Source organism: Lithobates pipiens, unplaced genomic scaffold, assembly GCF_037356315.1.
Source record: "Lithobates pipiens isolate NorthernLeopardFrog02 unplaced genomic scaffold, aLitPip1_a1.2 Scaffold_1, whole genome shotgun sequence".
Lineage (NCBI taxonomy): Eukaryota > Metazoa > Chordata > Amphibia > Anura > Ranidae > Lithobates > Lithobates pipiens.
In genome coordinates, this window is record NW_027507685.1 from 201,455,014 (window position 1) to 201,474,213 (window position 19,200).

The 19,200-nt window shown below is 43.1% G+C and overlaps 1 protein-coding gene across 2 annotated transcripts in view; it reads right to left on the reverse strand.

Moving 5' to 3' along the window:
- PAK4 (p21 (RAC1) activated kinase 4) overlaps positions 1 to 19,200 on the reverse strand; it is a 108,639-nt gene that overhangs the window by 21,374 nt on the left and 68,065 nt on the right. For both annotated transcript variants that reach the window (XM_077480083.1, XM_077480073.1), the window contains exons 3-6: positions 17,284 to 17,934; positions 5,308 to 5,727; positions 2,778 to 2,911; positions 936 to 1,062 (exon numbers count right to left, since the gene is read on the reverse strand). In XM_077480083.1, coding sequence (XP_077336209.1) covers positions 936 to 1,062; positions 2,778 to 2,911; positions 5,308 to 5,727; positions 17,284 to 17,934 — 1,332 coding nt within the window. The remainder of the gene's footprint in view (positions 1 to 935; positions 1,063 to 2,777; positions 2,912 to 5,307; positions 5,728 to 17,283; positions 17,935 to 19,200) is intronic.

Consider the following 19,200-nt stretch of genomic DNA (forward strand, 5'->3'; position numbering starts at 1 on the left):
TAAATCTCACCAAGATGATTTTCACGCCACAACTTTTGTACATTATGCATAATACATGGTACAACCACTTTAATTCCCTGCTGTATGCCTTTATCTGGCGTAATAAACCCACGAAGATTAGGTTGGAACAACTTCAGAACCCTAATGATGTGGGGGCAACGGCTCTTCCTATTCCCTGGCTCTATTATTTGGCTGCCCAGCTACAAAATATTGTCTGAGCTATGCCCAACGAGTCTTATACAGAGGGGGATCATGAAGATCCAACTACAGCCCTTTTGTGGCATGTTACGGGTTCATACATTGTGGCTTCTGGGCTGGAAGCTTTATCCCTTGCCAAACCTAATAAACTTTTCCCCACATATGTCCTGATGCAAAAAGTGTGGAATAAAGTTCGACAATTACAGGATATGAATGGCTTTATGGGGCATGGCCATATATGGAACAATAAGCACTATGGGGAATTGCTATCCCTGCTTCTTTAACCCACATGTTATTGTGTTGAGAGGGCCATTTACTTGCATGGTAAAAAAGAATATTGAACTTGATTTGAATAAGTGGGAGGGGGAGAGGCCTGCCTTGCATTGTACTTCTTGAATATTTCTGTATTGCACATTCAGATTCGCACCTGAAGTCAAGTTCAAGTGAAGTCACACAATTTCAAAGTCGGATTCAGTGTGAAACAAGGCTTCATTGGGTTTCAATAACCTCCATTTATTAGAAATTTTAAGATAATAAATAAAACTTTACGTGGAAGCTCAGTCAAAATCTTCAGATAAAGTAGTTAAAAATTTGTCAGGTTTTCAAAGATTTCTTTCATTTGAACAGAGCAACACTAAACGAAAAAATAAAAAATAAAAACAGGGCTGGTGTACCAATTCCAGCCATACACTAAACACCACCCTGTGCAATTAATATACACAAACAGCATATCTTACCCGTCCATCGTGTGTCAGTAGAATAGAATCACTTTTAATGTCCCGGTGGATTACTCCTTGAGCATGAAGTACAGACAAAGCCTTCAGTACAGCCACACAAACAGTGGCGATCTGTTCTTCATTCATTCTGAAAACAGAGAGAGTCCATTAATATCTGGTCCTTAAAGGAAAAAAACGGAACCTGATTTTTATTTTAAAATGTAAATTCTTTATTTCAGCACAACACAGCACAGAACAGACAGTGAAGGCATAATATACTCTGTGCTGGTGCTGACCAATCAAAATCACTCTGATCTGTCCCAGAAGAGCTGAGGAAAGAGGGAGAAGAGCAGGGCTATCAAATCCCTAGACCGCTGTACCAGCTGCATGGGCACCGACAGGTCATTACCCATGAAGTACAGTGGGGACCGGGGAGGGGTGGATGGTATTAGTTTACTTTATTTTTTATTTTTCTGAAAATATGAAATAAGCTTTTAAAGCAGACCTTCCAAATCTGTGGCAAGATCCTCTTATTCAAGGTGCCCCCATCATCCTTCCTAAAATACTTATGAAAAATAGATAATATACGGACCTTTTTTCGACTTCCATAGTGCAAAGGGTAGCATGATCCTGCTGTTGACAAGAGCTCTGACAATGAGGAGTAGTTCAAAACTTGCAAGAAGACACTCAGCATAACATAGGATCCTCTTCTCACAAGATTTTGGCTACTCAATGTAGAGATCTGGAATGCTGGCATTGCACTCACCTACCCACTGCATAATGAAGTTCTGAGATCAGGAATAATGGAGTTACCCTCATCTACCCACTGCAGAAGGAAGTTCTGAGATCAGGAAGGATGGCGTTACCCTCATCTACCCACTGCAGAAGGAAGTTCTAAGATCAGGAAGGATTGCATTACCCTCATCTACCCACTGCAGAAGGAAGTTCTAAGATCAGGAAGGATTGCATTACCCTCATCTACCCACTGCAGAAGGAAGTTCTGAGATCAGAAAGGATGATGTTATCCTCATCTACCCAACGCAGAAGGACGTTTTTTTCCCCACAGGTACTTTTATATAACATTTTAGGGAAGAGGGCAACTTGAGTAAGTGGAAGGTCCGAATAAACAGAGCAAAAAAGGTGCAAATAAGAGAAGTTATTTTATAGGGTTTACATATAATTTAGAGTTAAAGCAGTAGTGAACCCTGCTTGATCATTTTTATAATAACAATGTATGTAAAATGAATATCTCCTAAACGTGTGTAGTGGGGATAGGGTTAGGAAGGGGGCAGTGCATTATAGAACCAGATTGGCGAATTATTTTTTCATATTTGCACTTTGCCATTTGCACTTGTAATATTGAAAAACGCCATATTTAACCACTATGGCGCAAAGTGTTTTGTAGTGTTACATCGATTTATATGTTTTTTTTTTTTTTTTTTTAAAGCATTCTATTTATCATTAAAATATTTAACAAGTCATTCAGTGTTTCCGGTTGATGGTGTGAACATTTACATTGTTGCTCTGTTCAATAACTGAACCAGTAAAGTGTGTCATTTGCATCAACAAGTCCATACCCCAATGCATAAAGAGGCCACCATGATAGAGCGGGTACACTGCAACATAGGCACCATATAGCCAAGGTAGTAGAGATGCCAACACATCTCTACTACACATTATATTTTAGTAAGACTTTGGTTACTTTGCATAAACTGTAGTAGGCACTTTAGAAACTAACGTGAATACTTCTATATAGTCTGAAAAGCTGTGCAGGGTGTTCCCTATACATACAGGAAAACAGTAATTTTTACCAAAATAAAGTATATAACTGAGCCTAGAAGGAAAAATTAGATTAGGCCTCACCTGGTGTGTGTGACAATGTCAGTGAGGGCCCCCCCTTCCAGGAACTCCATAACTACCCACAGCTCATCCCCCACCAAGTAGCTGTTGTACATCTCCACCACATTTTCATGCTGGTAATCCCGCATTATCACCACCTGCGGAGAACAGAAAATTGTTAACTGATGTTTCACATACAGTATTTAGCCATTAACAAAGGAACCAGTTTTTACATATTTACTAACAAATGGGTATGTTTTAAGTAAACAAATTGACATAAAAAATGGAAAACATGACAAACAAATATAAAATGAACCCAAAATACATAACACAGATACAGTAAGAATAATGCATAAACACACTTTCTTGCAATCAATCTTTACCTATTATTAGGCTGCATTCACACCTAAGCGGCGTGTTTTTGAGTATTATTCGGGCGTTTGCATGTGCATTTTTGAGTGTTTGTGTACAGCTTTCTTGAGCTTTGGCGTTTTTAAATTAGCCAATAGAGAAAAATATTATCTATTTCATCATTAGTTGCCATTAGAGATGCACCAAAATTTCATCAGCCGAAAATGTTTTTTTTATATTTTGCTGGTAAGAGAAAAAGATGGCAATAATGGTGCCGAAAACGCACAGGATTTTGCCGCAATTTGCTGCGATATTTACTGTGCATATGGTTTGTTTTTCATAGGTCATGGGACTCAATGCCACAACAAAAACATAACACGTGTGTTATTGATGCGTTCTTGCTGCGTTTTCAATGTATTTCAACAGAAGTGCACCAAAAATGCCCGCTAGCGGTCAGATCAAGGATTGGGGAGGTGTGGGGACCGATCCGTTTATAATATGCTACACTCTGAATATGGGTAAAAGGTGAACTTATCCTTAAGACCCCATTCACACCTGAGCGTTTTGTAGCTTGACGCCTGAAGCTACAAAACGCTGGAGGGGAAAAAATCCATTATTCTCAATGGAGATGGTTCACATCTCCACTCCAAGTCGCCTGAAGCCCTACGTCTGAAGCTCAAACAAGTTCCGGACCCTTTTTTGTCGCGTGATTCGGGCCGATTCGGGCGTTTTTCTTCTTTAAACATTGGTGACCTTTTGCCCTGCACAAATTCGCGGCAAATCGCGGTAAAAAACACTGCGAATCGCGGGAAAAATGCTGCAAATCGCGGTAAAAAACGCTGCAAAAAACACTTGAAAACGCTACGCTCAGGTGTGAATGCAGCCTTAAGGGTTGGGGTTAGGGTTTTTTTATTTATGCATTATTATTTTTTTCATTTAATTATTGCATTTGAGCAGAGAGACAGAAAAAAAAAAAAAAAAAAGCACAATAAAACTAACTAAAACGCTCAAATCAAGTGGTTCAATGCATTTCCAAGGAACAAAAAAGAAAAAAACGCCTAAAAAATGCACAAATTAGAGCTGCAAAAAAGGCTCCAGGCATTTGGCTTTAGGTTGCTTGTAGTGGAGATGTGAACAATCTACATAGAGAATAGAGGTTTTTTTCTTTCCCAGAGTTTTGGAGCTCCGAGCTACAAAATGCTGTGGTGTGAATGGGGCCTTAAAGTAAACCTGGCCTACAAAATATAGCAGTGCTTTTTTTCAGGGAAGAATACACCGATCTTGTTTTTTATCCATTATGTCCTATTGGGGAGATGAAAGGAAATCTCTCAAATATTAAGGAAAATGCTCTTTAGGCAGTTGTGCCCAATGGAAGATTCCCCCCACATCCTGCACCAAATGTTGGCTTTTTCTTCAATGTCAGGCCTCAGGCACATAGGCTATTAAAAACACTGTGCTAGAGGGGTTTTATTTATTTTTTTCTGCCTCTAAACTCCCCTCTATATTAGCCTGTGTGTCCATCCCCACATAGGCGATCACAGGTGTTTAGAGGCAGGAAAATCATTTGCGTGTTCAGGAGCTGGAAAAATGTTAGATGTTAAATGTTCAGTGTTCATTCATTCCAATGGCCAATATAATAACACACGCACTATTACTACAATGTAAAAAGCTTTCCAGTGCAGTTCTAAACAAAAACACCAGGTGTCACTGTTGTCTTAGGCAGCATCAAAAACAACGAAATTCTAACATCCTTCTACAAAATTAATTATTTATATCAATCAGCGCCTCAAATCCAGTTTTATTCCTGACCAAAGTTTAAAAAAAAAAAAAAAAAAAACCCCACACTACAAAGTTTTGGGCTTGAGACATGAATGAAGCCAGTCCTTCCTCTGTGCAGTGTGGACTCAATCTTCCTCCATTCCAAAAAACTGCCCAAAATTGCAATTCTGCTGGTATCTGTTCTATCTATACTGAAACTTTGAATCTAAAAAAACAAAACAAAAACAACAAAAAAACCCACAGAAGAGCACATGACCTGATATTATGCAAGATTTATCTATTATCTTGACTAGGAAGCAAATTCATTCTTTGTACAAACAAGCTCCTAACTGTACGGCCTGGTTCACATGCAAACCAAATCCAAAACGCAACCAAGTCATATTACATAATCGCACTGGAAGTGGTAAAAAGTCTAAAGGCTTACCTCATTAAACAGAAGCTCCCTCCTCTGCTGCTTGCGCAGATCCATCTTCTTGACAGCAACAAGTTTCCCAGAACTCCTGATAGTTGCAATACAAACAATCCCCGTGGAGCCCTCCCCAATTTTGATGAAGTTATCCAGATAAGACCTTGGATCTCCGGGGTCTACCACCATCTGCAGTGCTGCTCTGAACTGCTCATGTGACACGCGCTGAGGCTCCCTCTGTGGCGATCGAGGCTGTGCAGAGTGCTGCGGCTGCTGTGGTGGGCGAGAAAGTTGTGGGTCAGAGCTGTGCTGGGAGAGGTTGGCTTGAGATGGTTTCTCTGGAGGCTTAGGCTTGGCCTGGCCCGGCTGTGGCCGAGAAGATCCTCTGTTTGCAGGGTTTTTAGGGTCAAGTGGTACAGTGGATCGGGAATCCTGGATCTAGGGAAAAAGAAGAATTATCAAAATTAATATATTCAGCAAGAAAAAACAACACAAAAAAAATAAAAACACAGCACAAAAACTGCCTTTATAGCAATAAAAATTAGTCATTAAAGCGGAGTTCCACCCAAAAATGTAACTGGAGGGCCGTAGTTTGTAGATTCCATGGGTGCTCAACCAGTGGCCCTCCAGATGTTGTGAAACTACAAGTCCCATCATGCCTCTACCTTTGGGAGTCATGCTTGTAACCGTCAGCCTTGCAATGCCTCATGGGACTTGTATGTCCACAACAGTTGGAGGGCCACAGGTTGAGCCCCCATGATCTAACCATTTCCTCCACAACCTAACTGTCCCTGATCCTTTCATTCACTGTACTTCAGTTCTTTCAATCATCGAGCGCTCAGCATCTTCATGATATTTCAGCTTGGCTAAAAAATGCCTACTCCTCCACTCATCATGGTTTCCGACATCCACTCATCATGGTTTCCTGAATTCTACATAACTCTATCCAAGATCCTGCCCACTGCTTGCATCAGGGCTGAGGACTCTTCAGAAAAAGACTGAGGCAGGGTGCTCTAAAGATTTCAGGAAGCCATGTACAGCACCCTGCCAGCCCCTCACAGCAACCATGATCTACCTGCATTGCAGAAAGAAGCACAATTACCTATTGATATCGCTGGGTCATCAATAGGTTATGTAATGAAAAATGGAAAGAAACATTTCATAAGCATCTAAAAAGTGGGGAGGGAGCAAAATATATATGCAGATTAAACTTCAGCTTTAAAGGCCACAAATGTAAATGTTCTTAGACTTCCATGTATACTGAACCCTGGCACATGCTACTACTACTGTCTTGTCATGCCCACCGGCTGTAAGGAATAGGAGAAGCTCACACTGCATCATATTTGGTTATACATATAATGTTGTAGAGGTCTATAAATATAAAATGTTCACAAAAAAAAAAAAAAAGGCACATCAAACCCTATAACAATCACCAGGAATATATGGCCTCCAAAAAAAAAAAATGTATGTTATTTTCTATAGCTATATAGCACTCACATATCAATGCGGCCTCTGTCAGCCTAGTATTCTTTAGTACAGACTATATGGCCACAGTACAAATATACCAGTGATTATTACCCCATGAATCTGCTGTATGATCCTAATTGCATGTGTGAATGGGGTTTAATAGTTACATAAATTCCAGGCCCAGGAGGCTCAATAACAGAATCTGCTCAGGGAGCTCTGAGAACTGAGTGATCAGAGGTATTTGATTGCTCGGTTCTCAGCCATAGAGCCAGCGGGGGACAGATGCAGCATCAGACGGATGTTGCATCCACCGAGGTAAGTATGATTTGAGAGAGGGAAAAAAAAACACATCTTTTTTAAAGCCTAGACTCTGTTTAAGGGACCGTTTTATGTTTGTTTGTGTTAGGGTCAAGGAGGAGGGTGTCTTGTTTAAATGTTAAGGTCATTGCTAGGTTTTACACTTGTAGGGTTAAGTGTTGAAGGGAAGGTTAAATATTATGGGTCCACCTCAGGGTTAAGTGATAGGATGAGGTTATGTGTTAAGGGTTATAGGTTCTGAGGATGAAAAATTGTGAAAACTTAAGAGCTGAGGTTCAGGCAGGAAAGGCTTTAAAGAGGTTGTAAAGGCTGAGTCCTTTCAGTGTGTGGACACACAGAGCAGGGCTCGGTAGTGAACATGCACAAGTGTCCCCATAGCAAATGGCTCGCTAAGAGCCGGTTCACACTTGTGCGATGCGAGAACCCTGCGAATCCACTGCGGGTTCCCGCATTGCACCCGATACACACGGCAGTTCACACTGCCATATACGAACTGCTGGGGATTGTCATATGTTAACGATACCCCCATTTCAGCTTGCGTATCGCACTGCAAACTGACAGTTTGAACATGAATCGGATCGCATATGTGCGAACACACATGCAATCTGATTCTGGTCCGAACAGAAAAAAGGGTCCTGTGCGTGTTTGGACCGAATGCGGCGAGATATTAGCCATACAATTTGTATCGCACAGACATTGCATGTAATGTGAACAGCAGTTCGCTGCGAATTACATGCGATGTCTGGCATCGCACAAGTGTGAACCGGCACTAAGTGGGCTGCCAGCGGGGGACCTGAGAAGAGGAGGATCAAGGCCATTGCTCAGAGCAGGCAAATATAACACGTTTGTATTTGTTCTCTTTATCCCTTTAGGACCACTTCAAGCGTTACAAGGATTTTTTTATGTAAATTGCAGGACTTGTTATCAACATCAAGAGCTAGCACACTGTGCCCCAGAGACGACTACAAAAAACGCTTGCTATTTATATTTGGCTCCCGGGAAGAAGCACCAGCATAAAAGAAGAATATGCAAACCAAACAGAATAGCGTAAGCCACTTTATCTTTCCTTTCCGGAGGAATAATAAAAATAGTAGACTTCACGCTGCTCATTACCAAGCTTGGTTAGGTCATGCTGACCCCAGATCTATGAACAAGCTCTGCATTCAGGTCTCAAAACAGAGACATGTGCTTGTCAGATGAAGTTTCAATGTGGCTTGTATTTGGGACTGGGGAACAAAGCTTGCTGGCAGGTCACATTGCAAGCATGAGCTGCCTCTTCTGAAAATGTTAGCTACTTGTCTGTCATGCAGGTCAAATTGCTATAATTCTGTCCGATTTACTGGCCTTAAAGCAGAATGTAGATTCGGCTCTCAAATGTTCTACGCTTGTTCTAGGTTCAAAGAAGAAAAAAAAAAAAAAAAAAAGCTGGAAGAAGCCAAGAAATATAATTTTCAGGAGACTGCATTTAAAAATGTAAAAGCATTTAGACAATTTTTACCTGAAAGTAATTTTTATGTAGCCACTTTAAGATGGAGCCAGGACGGCTGCCCATGTATACAGTTTCACTCCAACTACTTTAACTTGCAGCATCCTAAGGAACTAGCCTTGCATGCAGGGATTTTAATTGTATTTCCCTACACTTAGTGTATCAATAGAAACACACAGCCATGTAGCCTAAGATTGCAAGGTATTCCCCTGCTCCTCCCTCCTCCAAGCTAACAGACTGACTGGAGACTGCAATGTCAGCTGTTAACACTTTCCTGTAAAGACTGAAAGTTCAGGGAAGCAGCACTGATAGCAGAAGCAAGCTGTATACTGTTCGCTTGTGCGTTTTTGATGCAGTCCAGTGCAATCCACCCCCCCCCCTTTTTTTTTTCTTAGCCTTAAAAAGTGCATTCCCATGAGTTTTTGATACTTTGTATAGCGTTCCAGTACAGACCAGTGCGGGAAAAATGCAACATGTTCTACTTTTTTTTCTGGAACTGGAATGCACTGGAACTGCAAGCACGGGTGAGAAATATGCTACTGAAAACATATAACCTACTTTCTATGCGTTTTTGATGCAGAAAAAAAAAAAACACACTGGACTGCATGTGGTGTGAACTGGTCCACCACTTTCAGACCGGACCATTTTGCTGGTAAATGACCAGAGGTCTTTTTACACTTTGGCACTGCGCTGCTTTAACTGGTAATTGCGCGGTCATGCAATGCTGTACCCAAACGAAATTTGCGTCCTTTTCTTCCCACAAATAGAGCTTTCTTTTAAAGGTATTTGACTGACTCTGCGATTTTTATTTTTTGTGATATAAACGTAAAAAGACCGCAAATTTTGAAAAAAAATGATATTTTCTAATTTTTGTTATTAGAAAAATCCAATAAACTCAATTTTAGTCATACATTTAGGCCAAAATGTATTCAGCCACATGTCTTTGGTAAAAAAAAAAAGTCAATAACTGTATATTTATTGGTTTGCGCAAAAGTTGTCACATCTACAAACTAAGGTACGTTTTCTGGAATTTACGCAGCTTTTAGTTTACGACTGCCTATCTCATTTCTTGAGGTGCTAAAATGGCAGGGCAGTACAAAACCCCCCCAAATGACCCCATTTTGGAAAGTAGACCCCCTAAGGAAATTGATAAGTGGCATGTTGAGCCCATTGAATATTTTATTTTTTTGCCTCAAGCGATTGAATAATGACAAAACATTTTTATTTTTTTTTACACAAAGTTGTCATTAAATGATATATTGCTCACACATGCTATGGGCATATGTGAAATGACACCCCAAAATAAATTCTGCTGCTTCTCCTGAGTACGGGGATACCACATATGTGGGACTTTTTGGGAGCCTAGCCGCGTACGGGGCCCCGAAAACCAAGCACCGCCTTCAGGCTAAGGGCATAAATTTTTGATTTCACTTCTCACTACCTATTACAGTTTTGAAGGCCATAAAATGCCAAGATGGCACAAAACCCCCACAAATGACCCCATTTTAGAAAGTAGAGACCCCAAGCTATTTGCTGAGAGGCATGTTGAGTCCATGGAATATTTTATATTTTGCCACAAGTTGCAGGAAAATTACAAACTTTTTTTTTTTTTTTTTACACAAAGTTGTCACTAAATGATATATTGCTCACGCATGCTATGGGCATATGTGAAATGACACCCCAAAATAAATTCTGCTGCTTCTCCTGAGTACGGGCATACCACATATGTGGGACTTTTTGGGAGCCTAGCCGCGTACGGGGCCCCGAGAACCAAGCACCGCCTTCAGGCTTTCTAAGGGCGTTACAGTTTTGAAGGCCATAAAATGCCAAGATGGCACAAACCCCCCCCAAATGACCCCATTTTGGAAAGTAGACACCCCTAAATTTACGGGTACACTAGTGAGACTAGGTAATAAATGGCGGGTGCCCTGAAACTATAAAAAAATAACTAACCAACCAGCGTCACCTGTAACAGTTATATGGTGATCACTGGTGAAAGGGTTAACTAGGGGGCAATCAGGGGGCTTTATGCGGTAGTATATGGGGGTCCCTGGCGCTATAAAAAGCTGCGGCGAACCTAAATACCTACCTGCCTAACTAGCGTCACCTGTGACACTAATACAGCGATCAGAAAAACGATCGCTTATTAGGCTGGGTTCACACTGGAGCGATGCGGGAACGCCATGAATCCGCGGCGGGTTCCCGCATCGCATGCCTCCCGGCGGCAGTTCACACTGCCCTATGCGAACTGCTGGGAGTGTCAGTGAAATGTTAATGACACCCCCAGATCAGTTCGCATATCGCAGTGCGATCTGCAAACTCGGATCGCATGGTGTGAACACCCATGTGATCCGATTCTGCTGCGGACCAAAAAAAGGGTCCCGTGCGAGTTTGCGGCGGGTGCAACGCGAATTCAGCCATACTATCTGTATGGCTGAACTCGAATCGCACAGAGATCGGATGTGATTTGCACTGCAGTGCAGTGCGAATCACATCCATTCTCATAAACCGCTGCAATGTGAACCCAGCCTTAGTGACACTGGCGACGGGGGGTGATCACGGGGTTAAACCTTTATTGGGGGGTTAGGGGGGTACCTTAGAACTAAAGGGGGCTAACCCTAACTGCCCTAACAGTTATTACAGTCACAAATGACACCCGCTGTGTGATCAGGGGGTTAAACCTTTATTACGTAATAAATGGCGGGTGCCCTGAAACTATAAAAAAAATAACTAACCAACCAGCGTCACCTGTAACAGTTATATGGTGATCACTGGTGAAAGGGTTAACTAGGGGGCAATCAGGGGGCTTTATGCGGTAGTATATGGGGGTCCCTGGCGCTATAAAAAGCTGCGGCGAACCTAAATACCTACCTGCCTAACTAGCGTCACCTGTGACACTAATACAGCGATCAGAAAAATGATCGCTTATTAGGCTGGGTTCACACTGGAGCGATGCGGGAACGCCACGAATCCGCGGCGGGTTCCCGCATCGCAGGCCTCCCGGCGGCAGTTCACACTGCCCTATGCGAACTGCTAGGAGTGTCAGTGAAATGTTAATGACACCCCCAGATCAGTTTGCATATCGCAGTGCGATCTGCAAACTCGGATCGCATGGTGTGAACACCCATGCGATCCGATTCTGCTGCGGACCAAAAAAAGGGTCCCGTGCGAATTTGCGGCGGGTGCGGCGAATGGCTGAACTCGAATCGCAGAGATCGGATGTGATTTGCACTGCAGTGCGGTGCGAATCACATCCGTTCTCATAAACCGCTGCAATGTGAACCCAGCCTTCGTGACACTGGCGACGGGGGGTGATCACGGGGTTAAACCTTTATTGGGGGGGGTTAGGGGGGTACATTAGAACTAAAGGGGGCTAACCCTAACTGCCCTAACAGTTATTACAGTCACAAATGACACCAATGCAAAAAAAAAAAAAAAATGCATTGGTGTCACTGTGAGTGGGGGGGGGCAGGGGTAATTGGGGGGGGGTGATCGGGGGGTAAAGGGGGGGTGTGAGTGTGCCTGGCATGTTCTACTGTGTAGTGTAGTGCTTGTGCAACTCACCGATGCTCTCTCCTCGGTGCCGGAACGAAAAATACCGACACGGAGGAGAGATTACATCACTTCCTCTCCTGTGTTTACATTACAGGAGAGGAAGTGATGCAATGCTTCACTCCCATTCGTCAGGAGCGATCGCGAGGGGGTGGCCATGAATGAATGGCCGCCTCCTCATCACCGATCGCTCCTGCATGGATACCGACCGCCGCAGGCACCGGGCGGGGGCCCGATCTGGCCCCCGACCCGCGGGAAGGCAGGGACGTACATGTACGCCCATATGCCTGCCCGTGCCATGCTGTCGACGTACATCGTCGTGCGCGCGGTCGGGAAGTGGTTAAACTTCATGCATTCTCTGCATTGAGGTGAAAAACACCCCAATATTTGTCCTTCCTCCACCTTCTCAATCCCTATATACATACCTGAGCCCTGTCACGGCTCCGAGGCCCTCTAGGCTACAGCACGGCTCCTTTCACTTCCTGGACTCACAGTAGACATTGCTGTGAGAAGGGAGCTGGGGCATGGCTTACTGACAGCACCAGCAGGGGACTGACTAGAGAAGAGAAGGTAAGAGACAGCTCTGTGCCAATATCATTGCACAGAGCAGGTAGGTAGAACATCTTTTTAACCCAAAAAATAAAAAATAATTTAGTATCACTTTATTGTGTCGAGATAAAATTCTGAAGGTTTAATATTACTTTGATATGAGTCGTATTTACAGGTTTTGTGTGTTCCGTATAATCATGATGGCACTTCATAGAGCATTTTTTTGGATTAACCCAGGGGTGCCCAACCTTTTGAAGAGCGAGGGCCACTTAATCGACTTGGTAACCGGCCACAGGACACGAGTGAAGTGGGTGGCAGGTCCATGTCCACTCTGCATATGCAGAGCAGACAGCGACACAGCACCCTCTACTCTATGGGCCCTGCGATCCACCCAGGCGGAAGGGGACGGATCCCCTTCTGCTTTTTTTAGTGGATCGGATTGGAGGTGAATGGAGGGTCCAAAATGAGTGGGACAGGTGGAACAGATCAGGCCGATCGTATGAAAGGGCCCAAGGATGCTTTCACACTGATGTGCTGCGATTTACCAGCACCGCGAATGCTGGGCAGTGCACCTGTAACTTAGCTGCACTTTGCCATAGAATTCTATTATTTCCTGCAGGCATAGTACACTTTCTGAAATCGCACCAAACCTCCTGAATTGCGCTCTCAGAAAGCACACCAAACCTGCAGGTAATAACAGAAGTCTATGGCTCAGTGCAGGTAACCCCCCAGGTGCACTGCTCTGCACCTGCGGATTAATTTGAAAGCAGCCCAGAGTAACCAGTGCAGAACTAGAACAGATATGCCCATTGCTATGTGATTTTAATAAAAACAAAATGACCTTTAAAACACAATCTTCACTTCAGGAATCACCCTGCAGGTATCGCTGGCTGTTGCTGTCCCAGACGCTATACAGGAAGCATTGGCTCTACTCTCTACTGCAACCACATGCTTCCTCCACTGCCGGCTCCATTCTCAACACTGACACACTGAGATGGCGAGTTGGGAACCCGTGATCTGGGCTTGCCAACTGCCATCCCAGAGCAGGAGGTCCTGGGCCATGCCAGAGGGCTCTGCGGGCCACATGTGGCCCAGTGGTTGGGCATGCCTGCATTACTCCATCACCTCAAGCAGCTACCTGTATATTAGTGTGGGCGGTCAGCATCTTCTAAATAATGGTGAAATACAATTACTAAATAAACCAGGGCGCATAAGCATCATTTATCTAGGTGTTTTTCCTAAAGACGACCTTAACCCAAAATACAATTTCTTTCCTTGCCTCCTCATACTGCTCTCTATGGCAGTGCGCCATTTAGCCCCCTATATTAATTACTTGGTAGAAGGCTCGGCCACCCTTCAAATTTAAGCCACTTGAGGCTTTACACGCTAGCAGCCAATCAGTGCCTTCCTCCTATACAGATACTGCCTCTGGCTTACAATCATTAGGGATTGTGTAGGGAGGGAACTGGGGAGGGGGGACTTTGTGTATTTTATATCTGATTCTGCTTTATGAACTGTCATACAGCAAATTTGATTCACATCTGTATTAAGAATGAGGTACAGAAAGGAAAGCACTCTAGTTCTTTTGAAAGTCATTGTGATAAAGAAGCCACGCAATGTTTGCAGTTCCCTAGAAAATGGTCTCATATCAGCAGGTTATCATTTTAAGCATTGCTTGCAATCAGTCTTACCAGCCTGATAGAACTTTACTAAGTGAGAGAGGAAATGAAGTATAATAATTTTTAGCACCAATAAGCAGTAACTTATGTCCGTAACAAAAACATATTTAAAAGCGGCATTCCAATATTGTCTACATCCATGGTGCGCGTGTATTCTTAGTACTTGTACTCGTGCAAACGATCCGATGCTTGACCCGATACATGGGCAGTCAGGGGTGATTGGTGCGGCGAGTTTACAAGCACCAATCTCCCTGTATAGATTTCAATAAAGCAGCTGACAGCCGCTTCTCCCCCTGGTCTTGTATCCGCCCCCTCTCCTACTTCTGCAGCCTGTAATAGGATGACCTGCTGTGTTCCATCCCACAGCTTTGTTCTGTGCACAGTCTATGTGTAAATCAGTGATATTATTGCTACTTTTACAAGGTAATATCTGTGTTTGCAAAGGCATTTGGGGCACAAAGTGGATTTAAATTCTTTGCGGCTATTGAGAAATGTATGTGTATATATATATATATATATATATATATATATATATATATATCTCTATCTCCATCTATATATATATCTCTATCTAACATGTTCCCTCTCCATTTCTTCCGGGTATCGCAGCTCCGGCGCTGTGAGTGGCCGGAGCCGCGATATCGTCACTCCTGCGCATGCGCGCGAGAGATTTCTTTCCGGCAGGGTCAGAGAATCCCCTGTGCGCATGCGCCGCTGGACAGGGGCTCAACAGGAGAGGAGGGGCCAGGAGAGCCAAAGAGGGACCCGAGAATAGGAGGCTTGAGTCTGCTCTGTGCAAAAACCAACAGAGCAGGTAAGTATAACAGGTATGTTATTTTAATAGAAAAAAAAAAAAAAAAGAGAGAAACATTACAATTACTTTAACACTCAAACTGATACATTTGCAGGAGAGCTCGTTCTGTTGTAAAACTGTTTTTCTGGCTGGATCACCAGGTGAAAAAGGAAAGAAAGCCTAATGTTTAATAATGTTTTAAAGACTTAGTGCCCAACCTGCAGCCCTTTGTTGGACCCAGCAGTTGGTAGTGGAAGCAATCATCTGTAAAAAGGCTTTACTGACCATGATCTCTAGTATTCTAATGTAGCATGTCTCCTGTCTCTATCTCCTGTAGTGTCTAGTCACTCTCCGAGCACCCATGTTTTAGGTTTGCAATCTCTAATCTCCACTAGTATGTCTGAAGTATCTGACAGTCTTCTGTTGTATACTGAATATTATGTGAAGCTGTCAGGGGCTGAGGCTCCCAGTCCTTGTATTTCGACAACCACTGTCTTAAAGGGAGAACCTCCATGTTGGGGCAAAGGTGGGTGGGGTTTAGTTTAAGAGGTGGGGCTCAGCCTTCAGTAAAAGAGTGTGTCCCAGGATCACCATCTTCTTGCTAAGGTTGGTCATACATTTATAAATTCTCGTTCAACCAAAGGGGCTACCCACACCTTAATAGATTTTTTGGTTCAGCCTCTGAGCTGAATGAAATAAATAAAAATGAAGATTTATCCATCCACCCTAAACATGGCAGATAGACAAATACCCCACAGAATATTGTATTATCACAGCCAGCGGGTGTCAGAATACAGTGGGTGCTGCTAAACAGTGACTGCAGCCGATTGACGGTTTGTCCAAGAATTATATGCCCAGCTCCTTCAATTTTCAAATCAAAGCATGTTGGGCAGTGGGATGCAAACAAGGCCTACTTGAATTCCTTCCCATTTGTCAAAAACAGTCAAAACTTGATCAGTGTCTGGGCAGCTTTGGAAAGGTAACAGGTTTCTCACAGTGAATACTCTTAAAGTGGTTGTAAACCCTTACAAACCACTTTGACCTACAGGTAAGCCTAGATTAAGGCTTACCTGTAGGTCCAAGAAATATCTCCCAAACCTATACGGTTTAGGAGATATTTGTCGTAGACAGCGGCGCACAGGTGCACTGAGCGTGGCATCCACGATAACGAAGATGAGTTTACTTCCTGATGAGTTTACTTCCTCTTTAACCTACTCTATCCAAAACTAAAAGACAAAGCTCAGGCTATATGCATACACTTTAATGGTTTTGGGACAGTTTTCTTTAAAGGCAATAAATATCATACTTCCTTAACATAACTCAATGTGGTTCCCAGATTATCTGAGCTCTGGTACAAAAGTTTTAACAAACTGAAATAGCCCACAATTACTACAGCTGAAATATAAAAAGCATCTGTATTGCAGCTTTGCACAATGTATGTAGCATATTTCATACCTGATGCTTCGCTGGGGAAGCTGAAAATCACTGTAGTGGTTACCCCTACTGCATATTATAGTAGTGACCTTCTGGGTTCTGCGTAAGCAGATTCCTGTCTGACCCCAGGGGGTCACCTGCTCGGCATTGCAGCCATTCATAAAATACCTTGTATATTTTAGGAGCAGGATCCTCTGACTCCTACTGTATTGAATTGTATTGTAATTGTACGATTTGCCCTTGTAAAGCATTACGCAAACTGTTGGCGCTATATAAAAGAAGTTTCCTGATTGAAAGAGGCGGAGAGGAGGGGTGGTGACATCAATTTTCACCTCATCTCATCAGAGAACAAAAAAATAAATAAAAAATACAGAGCGTTCCATGAAAGGTGCAAGTCCTGAGCAAGCACCCTCCCCTGTAGTCCGTATGCAGAGGGGAATCTGCTTGCACAGAACACCAGCAGATCAAGAAGATTGCAGTAGTACCGACTACTACAGTGATTTTCAACTTCCCCAATGGCATATCAAGTATGAGATATCCATACTTGCACTGCACCAAGCTGGACCAATGTAAATATGCAATACAGATAGTTTATGGAGATTAGCTTTAACAGAACCAAAACAAAGATGATGCATCATGCACTGTAGCCCAGAGGCATTAACGGGGGTGACATGCTTTACGATTTATGAACACCCTTCCAAGTAAAACCCACTCACCTGCTGTGTTGACCTGTTCGGGTCAGTGTCTGCACGTGGATAAGTGTTAAAAGGCCTTGCGGCCTGTTGTGTAGGCTTCCCCATTCCCTCAGCAGATTGGTTATTTGGGGTATGCATATTAGGCCCCGAGAGTGGTCTTTTGTCCCTAGGTGACTGTGGGCTACCCTGCCCTCCTCCAGTGTAAGCAGATTTTGGCCTTCTTTCTTCTTTTTCTCTCCTTACCACCCTATCCGCTGGTTCACTGTAGTCAGCATCTGCCACTTGGTGGCGATCTCGCTTTCCATCCAGCCTCTCATTATGGCGGACAGATCTGTTCTCTGAAGGTTTAGGATAGTCTGGTGGTGGAGGCCTGTATTTGATGCTTGGTTCCTGTCCCCGAGGTTGTTGGGGAGCAGGTTTCTGTTCTTCCCTTGGCCTATCCCTTCCATGCTCTGTCCTGCTCCTCTCTGGCATTCTTCCACCATTATCACGTGGATGTCTCATTCGGCCATCACTCACACCATTTTCCACAGGAGTACGCTGTTCTCTAGGAGGGCAAGGAGGAGACTCTCTGCGTAAGGAGTTAGAGCGACACACTGACATCATCTCAAACTCATCCAGCAGCCATGCCAAGGAGCCATCTTGGGACAGCTTGTTCCCACGTACGATCGTCTGGGGAATGGAAATTACAGATCAGACACATTTGAAAAAGTATAAATAAGTTAAATAAGATTCCACCACAACGGGTGATTCACACAGAACAAAATCCACTAGAAAAACAAAACGTATTGACCCTTTTTACAGAGTAGCTTTTCTACATAGCTTTTGCTGAAAACATCCATATGCAAACACTAGTAAAAACATTTCACAGACATACAGCATAAAAGTACTGAAATTTAAATAAAAATAGGATATTCAACATCTGTTGTGCAGCCCTACACTGAATGTAAAAGTGGACCACTGTAAATTCAATCAAGGATCCTCTCTAGCTTGAACCTCCTGTCACACTTCCTTTACAGATAAGAGAAAAAAAAGATAGGAGGGAAAAAAAACCACTGGAGGCATTTGATCACATAATCTCATCTTAAAAGGGAAACCTGTAAATTTAGAAACCTGGGGCCATACTTTTACCCCTTTTTAAAAGTTTTTAGCTCCTGAGATATCATTGGGCCAAGACTTCTGTACCCCGTGATTCAGTAACAAACATACTTCCAGCAAAGTCGGGTAAATCTGAGCTCTTTTCTCAAACATAACTATAAGATGACACGATGGCCTGCCGAACATCAGCCTCTGAACGCTTTTTGCGTTCATTAAACCACTAATGTCTCACCATTTGATCACATTACAGAGGCACTCTGAAGCAGTCCGCTGTTTTGGACTACTGAGAGAACCTGACTGTGATAGACTGACAGACAATGGTTAGACAAGGATTTGCACTGTTTAGTTGGGTAATTGTGCGGCAAATGAGGTTTAATGATAAATGTGATGTTATGAACTTGGGGGCTAAAAAACATGCATGCATCATACATACTAGGGGATTCAATGGTAAAGAAGGATCTGTGTGTTCTGGTAGATCATAAGCCTAATAATTGCATGCAATGCTAAGCTGCTGTCTGTAAAGCAAGCAAGATCCTTTCATGAATTAAAAGATGTATGCTCTCCAAAGAGTGATGTCATTTTGCCCCTGTACGAATCATTAGTAAGACCTCATCTGGAATATGCAGTTCAGTTTTGGGCACCAGTTCACAAAAAGGATATCAGGGAACTGGAGAAAGCGCAAAGAAGGACAACCAAACTGATAAGAGGCATGGAGTAACTCAGCTAGGAGGAAAGATTAGAGGAACTGAATTTATTCTCTCTGGAGAAGAGGAGATTAAGGGGAGATATGACCAACATGTATAAATACATAAGTGGTCCATATAGTGAACCTGGTGTTCA